This window comes from Macadamia integrifolia, chromosome 12 (genome assembly GCF_013358625.1).
Source record: "Macadamia integrifolia cultivar HAES 741 chromosome 12, SCU_Mint_v3, whole genome shotgun sequence".
NCBI lineage: Eukaryota > Viridiplantae > Streptophyta > Magnoliopsida > Proteales > Proteaceae > Macadamia > Macadamia integrifolia.
The window spans coordinates 11,867,307-11,874,424 of NC_056568.1; the positions used below are offsets into that span (position 1 = coordinate 11,867,307).

General features: G+C 32.7%; 1 protein-coding gene across 3 annotated transcripts in view; it reads left to right on the forward strand.

Moving 5' to 3' along the window:
* Positions 1-3,136, forward strand: part of LOC122057025 — a 3,923-nt gene extending 787 nt beyond the window's left edge. The window contains exons 2-3 of one of the 3 annotated variants that reach the window (XR_006133433.1): positions 2,306-2,388; positions 2,487-3,136. Coding sequence is in view for 1 of the 3 variants with exons in the window: in XM_042619008.1 (XP_042474942.1) it covers positions 902-1,335 (434 nt within the window). In the remaining 2 variants the exon portion in view is untranslated. Of the gene's footprint in view, positions 1-791; positions 1,501-2,305; positions 2,389-2,486 lie in introns of those variants that run through there. The other 2 variants (XR_006133434.1, XM_042619008.1) reach the window with 2 other exon arrangements.
* Positions 3,137-7,118: the final 3,982 nt, after the last annotated feature.

Consider the following 7,118-nt stretch of genomic DNA (forward strand, 5'->3'; position numbering starts at 1 on the left):
AAAAAAAAAAAAAAAACCCAGAAAAAACAAAACTCTTACTCTTATAGACTCTTACACCACCAGCAAGTCATGTGATATCTTTCTTTTCTCTTTCTTCCCAAACACCCCCAACTAGAAGGGGCGTGGAGGATATGCTCTCAAGCATTTGTCAACTCGCTATTAAAAAAATAAAAGGGGATTATACAGGTGTAGAGGTATATATATATATTGGACTAGACAGCTCAGATCAATATTAGAGAAGTAATAGGCTACATTCAAAGTGACATGTTATAATTCTTGTGCTTTCAAGTTATTTCATTTGTTTATTTATTAGAAATATACTTTTAGTTTAGATGGACAATGGAAAGCAAGTTGATGTAGGTTTGATGGTTGATGCAAAAGGTTTAAGAGAGTCATCATATTGTTGGACAGATGAAAGGGTAAAATTACTAATCAATATTGGTCTCAATTGTTCACGCAAAGAATACAAGTTGAATACAGCTTTCACGAAGGATGGCTGGGCTTGCATCTTAAAAGAATATAACCAAAAATGCGGGAAGAAAGTAACAATGGTGCAACTCAAAAATAAATGGAACACCTTGAAAGCTTAGTGGCAAGCATGGTTGTATTTAAAAAATAATACTAGTGGTTGGGGATGGAACACAGATCTAGGAACTGTTGATCCACCTAGTGATGAGCATTGGAATGCTTAGATAAAGGTAAACCCTTCACATAGAAAATTAATTTTTAATTTACAGTTTAGAATCCTAAATAATTTTAGATAATCATTTTATGTCAAAATGAAATTGTAGAAACATCCCCAAGGAAAGCACTTCAAGAATGCCCCCCTTGTAAAATGAAGAAGAATTATGTGAATTATTTCACGGTGTTGTTGCTGATGGGGATGGTACGATTTGCTCAGGTGAAGATCGACCACCAACAATACCAAATGAGGTTTCTGATTCCAGTGCTGTAAACTTGAATCCCGATGACCCAGATGATGATGAGCCCATTGAGGTGTCAGAAATGAAGAAGAAGAAGAAACAAAAGAATGCTACAAAGTCATTTAAGAGATCTAAAAAAAATGACAATCTAGGAGAAGCTATTGAAAGAATGATTTCTCTGGAAGAGCAAAAAAGAGCAGATATTGCGGCTATGTTAGCCATGAAAAAAACCCAAGGAGTAGACGACACAATTGATATGGTTAATGAGATTCTCAACTCTATACACGGGTTTGAGCTTGGTAGTGTGCATAATGTGCTAGCTTTGGAGGTGTTTGAGGATCAAAGCAAAAGACATTCTTTTGTCAAGATGCATAAATCTTCTCGCTTACTATGGCTTAATAGAGCAATTTGAGAGGAAACTGAAGGAGGAGTCTAGATCTGATATTTAATGCATAATGGATAATTCTTTTTTATAAGGTGCATGATAGATAATTCAACTTATGCGTTTGTGTGGTTTCAACTATTGCGGAGTATTTTTTTTTTTTAAAGATTTGTGATGTGTTGACATTTTGGATCAGTTTTCTTCATAGTTTTTTTTTTTGTTTAGATAATGTCGTTTTTTTTTTTTTTTTCATTTTTAATGTTTATAGTTGAATTGGTATGTGTTTAAATGAATTATTTTGTATGATCAGTTGCCATGGATAGTGACGATGAAATATTACTCTATGATGAGGGCTCATTGTTGCCAATTATTATTTCTTATGCATGTTGTTTGGAGCAAAAGAAGAGAATCTGTGATGACAGCGATGATGAGACCAATTCCCAAATTACAAAACAACCAATGCACACACACCACCTCATAGGTCATGCTTGGATATTTGAAATGCTAAGTCCTAATAAACATCCAAAAATGTTTCGAAGACTATTCCGTATGTCAAGGGAGCATTTCACAAGGTTGGTATATGTATTAAAAGAGAGAAGTTTAATGGTAAACATAAAGAACACCACGGTTGAGGAATAATTAACTATGGCAATATTAGTGATGGCTCACAATGTTAGAAACGATGTCATTCAAGAAAACTTCCAACATTCAGGTGAAACAGTGAGCCGTCACTTCCATAATGTATTGGAAGCACTTCTAAAATTTGCTAGAGGGATGATACAACCACCCTCATTTGAGGAAACATCACCTCATATCAAATATAATCAAAAGTATTATCCATTCTTTGTCAATTGCATTGGAGCAATAGATAGAACACACATAAGTGCATCAATTCCAGTTGCAAAACAAGTACCATATAGATCTGGTAGAAAAAATGAAGTCACTCAAAATGTATGTGCTGTATGTTCATTTGATATGTGCTTCACTTGGGTTTGGCTAGTTGGGAGGGAACAACACATGACAATCGAATATTATGGGAAGCCATCAACATTCCTTGTCTGAATTTTTCCCATCCACCACCAGGTAACCATTCATATTTTTAGTTTTGTAGTTATTTATTTTTTTTTTTTAAGATCTGAGTGACAACATTGAATTCTAATTGTAAAATCTTAATTTTGTAGGAAAATACTATCTGGTTGATTCTGGTTACACACATAGTCCTGGTTACATGGCTCCTTTCAAGAATGTTAGATATCATCAATAAGATTTTAAACAAAGACAGCCACAAGGAGCAGAGGAGCTATTTAATTTTACAAATTGATCATTAAGAACCGTTATTGAGAGATCATTTGGAGTTTTGAAGAAGTGTTTCCCTATTTTAAAGATGATGCCCTCATATAGTTTCAAGACACAAGTATTGATTGTGATTGCTTGTGTGACAATACACAACTTTATCAGAAATCAATTAGCATCAGATTGGCTTTTTGAAAAAGCAGAGAGGGGAGAACTTGATGATGAAGACAGTGACAGTGACGATGATAGTGATGATGATGAGGTTGTGAACAATGCAAATGTGGTAGGCCGTACGCAACAACAACAATGGGAGGCGTATCGAAAACAAATTGCAAATCAGATTAAAGAAGCCTATCATAATTGATGTTAAGCAGATGTGTTTATTGTGTGCTTTAACAATCACTGGGACCTACAAACTGGGACCTACTTTGTATACTTTGGTTTTATCAATTTCTTAAAAACAAATTTTATAGATGGACAACCAATGGGAGTGTATGCCAAAGCATCAATTAGGCGTGATTTCTTGTTTTCATTTGGGTAAGGCAATCATTTCACCCATCTTGTATATGACACTGACACCATATTTTCAGATATAGTCATTTTCCCACATAATTTTTGAAGTTATAGAAATCATTACGCCCATTGGCATACCAAACATATTTCTTATTCTACAAACTATTTGTCTAGTTGTTACCAAATAGTTTTTAGTTTTTAACAAAAATGGTTTTTATTAATGATTTTTCTTAAAAAGGTAAAAAGAAAAAAGAAAAATGATACCAAAGAGGGCCTTAATTCTTTGTTTACTTTTTATTCTTAATATCATGATGTAGATACCCGAACCTTTGTAGTTTTCCTTCCTGCGATCCCATATTTGCTATTTTTATTTGATTTAGGCAAGTTAAATTTTTTCCCCCATAATATCATGTCATGATTCTAGATAATTTCTACCAAAAAAAAAAAAATGATTGTAGATAATCGAACCTCAGTAGTTTTTCTTCTTGTGAATCCATATTTTACCATTTTATTTGATTTCCATAGGCAAGAAAGTTTATTTGATTATTACCATCCTGATTGTAAATACCCAAACTTCAATTGTGAATCCATATTTTACCACTTTTAGTTGATTTTCAAAGGCAAGAATGTTTGAAAGATTCAGCTCACTTCCAAATTCTAAAGATCTTTCGTAAGCTTTTTGCAGTGATAATTGTTCATTTGTGAGTCATGTGTTAAAAAATTATGGGATAAATATTTTGAAGCAATGTCAGAAAACATAAGGAGAACAACTGGCACAACTAAATACCACATATTACCCAATCTACTTTATTCCTCCAGTTCTTTTCTACCTTGTTTTTTTGTGTTCCATACTTTAGTCATACTTGATTAGTTGGATTATGTTGAGGTTGTATTTGGTAACGTTTCTATTCCAGGAATGACATTTCATATCAAAACCATAAATTTCCGTTTCTGTGTTAAAAATTTGTTTTTTGCCTAATAAATGGTGTTTGGTAAACCTGTTTCATAAACGGTTTCAGAATGAAAAAACAATAGCTTAGACATTTAGCAGAACTTGTTCTGATAAAGACATCTCAGTTTGAGTTCATGTATATGTAGTTTATAAGGCAAGAATGAAAAAAACACCATCTTTGGTTTAATATAGGTGTATATTGGGTAAAGATTTCGATCACACAAGTGAAGGTGAAATATGCATACATCATAATAATAAACTATAAGTTGGCTGATCATTCATTCCTTCTCCCATGCATTCGAGTTACCCATGTCATGTTCTCACTTAAATCATTCTTCAAATTGAGATTCACAATTGTTCCTCCAATTTTTTTTTTCCCTCCAATCTTTGATTATTAGAAAAAAAAAAAAAAAAAACACAAAGTGAATCCCTCTAATCTATGCAAAGATTTTATAGAGGATTAGAACCGTTAAAAGAAAAAAAGCAAATATAAGTTCAAATCAATGTCGTCTTATATCTTTGAATCTCAATACAAATGAAACAGAGTAAATAAAAAATTTCTCATTTCCTAGTCAACTTTTTGAATGTTGAATCATTGCAAGGTTCAAACCCCCCCCCTTCCAATGAGGAAAAGTGTAAAAAACATCAATAAAAAAGATGGATCTAACAGAGCAAGGAAATTTATAAGAGAAATATCTCTCTTTCTCTCTCAATTGGGGTATTCAGATTAAACTCTCACTGCTTTGAAACCCAATTTGAAATCACATATTTTCTGAAGAGTGATTTCATTGTAGATTAGACTCCAAAAACAAGAATTCCTCATGAATCCAAATTAATGGCATCTCATAACATAGAACATAACAATCAATCTATAAAAAACCTTCAAACTACAAATCCAGTAAAGCAACTTGGACAAAATCAAGAGAGGAAATAAAAGAAAAAATAGAAACCCAAATCATAGAACCATTAAAAAAAAAAAAAAAAAACATATACAATATCTCGTCAAATGGGTATTATTGTGAGTTGAGAGAGAGAGAGAGAGAGAGAGAGAGAATTATAAAGAGTTCATCATTATTTTTTTTTTTCATCTTCCATTTTGAGGGGTGAGAGGATGAGTGGGATTTTCTTAAAATAATTAAAAAGATTTAAATATGAAGAGAGAGAGAGAGAGAGAGCAACAACAAGAATTATTTCCCCCTTTCTCCTCGACGTTTATAATTATTATTTTTTTCATTTTTTGGTCATTTGAAAATTTTTTTGGGTGTTTTTTGGTCATCCAAATTTTTTTTTGATAGATGTCAATGGTTTTTTTGTCTTTTTGAAAAAGTATACCAAAGACAGGGAGTACGAACTTTTTAATAGTAGTATGATATTAAACTACATTATTTGAAAGTAATTGAATGGATTACTATTAGTTATATGATGAGCAAGATTTCAATAATAGAATTCAGTTGGCCTCTATACTTGAGATGTCCTTATTGTTCTAATTAGGTATTATAAGTTTTTATGTACCAACTCTTGATCAACTCGTGATATTTATTTGTGAATGAAAGAGATGCTTCATATTGAATTCAAGCTTCATATTGAATTCCCATCTCGTTGTAAGGGGAATACAAAGACAGATTATTTGTTTATGACAGGACTCAAAATTCCGGAACCTGTAGCACGGTTTGTAAATTATTTGCAAAGAGTTTGAAAAATTATTATCTATTAATAATTTATGAGAAAAGGTTCTCTGAGTCGATGGAGCAAGGTACACTAGTACCTCTGTCTCTATCTCTCTTTTCCTTATATGAAATGACCTTGCTGCCTCTCCAACATAAATATCATTTGTCACACTCAGTAGTGTGCTCTCATATGCTGTTTGCTTAGAGAACACTTTGTTATAAAAATTATTTTCCTATCCAAATAGTTGACCAACTTCTCAGTATACAATGTTCCGATGGAACACGGTGGCGAAAATTAAGGGTGTCACTCGGGACGGAATCTGGTATTCAGGATAGGTCTGTTCGATAATGGTACCAAAGGTACCAATTCTAGTATCATCCCGTATAGTTAACGGGACCAAATCTAGATCCCAATCCCATTTACTAACAATGGGACGGGACAATACCGGTTCCTAAACGATTTTAGGCACTGTGGAAAAGGGAGAAGAGCTTCAATGATTCCTAACGACATGGTTCCATTATTAGTTTTGTGGAATCTTCATTATCATGTTAATACAAAACAATGATGAATTTTGATGGTTTTAATTACTTGTTCAAACTCTTTAAGATCATATGTAAGCTTCTAAAAAATAACAATTAAAATTTAATGATAACCAAATAAATAAACCCCAATGTAATTTTAGTGCTATCACCAAATAAATTTATAATAATAGAACTAAAGTTCTATCAACTGAAACCTCCATAAGAGAAATACTATCCAAATACATCAAACTATAGGCATAAAACCTGAATAAGAGAACATAATAGAAATATATCCTTTGAAACGAACTAGTGGTTTCAGTTTCATCTGATACCTAATCGTTATTTTGGTAGTGGTACCATTGGGAGTCCTATCCCAGAACCATCTGATACCATTTATTATTTGGTACCAAAATCAGATGCCAGTACCGTTTTGTTTATCAATGAGACAATCTAATACAAAATTTTAGAGGGGCGATTTTGGGACAAGTCCTGATTAAGGTCCCGGCCCCAAATTGACACCCTTAGTGAAAATAATTAGTTTCGTTCATATGGTATTGCTATGCAATATTGTAAAATGGAGACCTTATTTATAAATATTTTACATCCTTAGATTTAATTTGTTATATCTGCATTTAGGTGGCCATATGTGTAATTATCGTTATTTTAGAATCCTAAATTTATTGGAAAACTTAAGTATAATTACTTAATGAATTCCTACCTCTTTGACTAATAAAGTGGATTAAGAGAGAAAAGAGACATTGAAGTGTCAATTCGGAGCGCACACTACTACGCTCAATCAAGCCCAGCATATTTATAGCCCGACCTGGACCAGCCCGATTAATAAACTTGTCGGACTAGCTAAATGT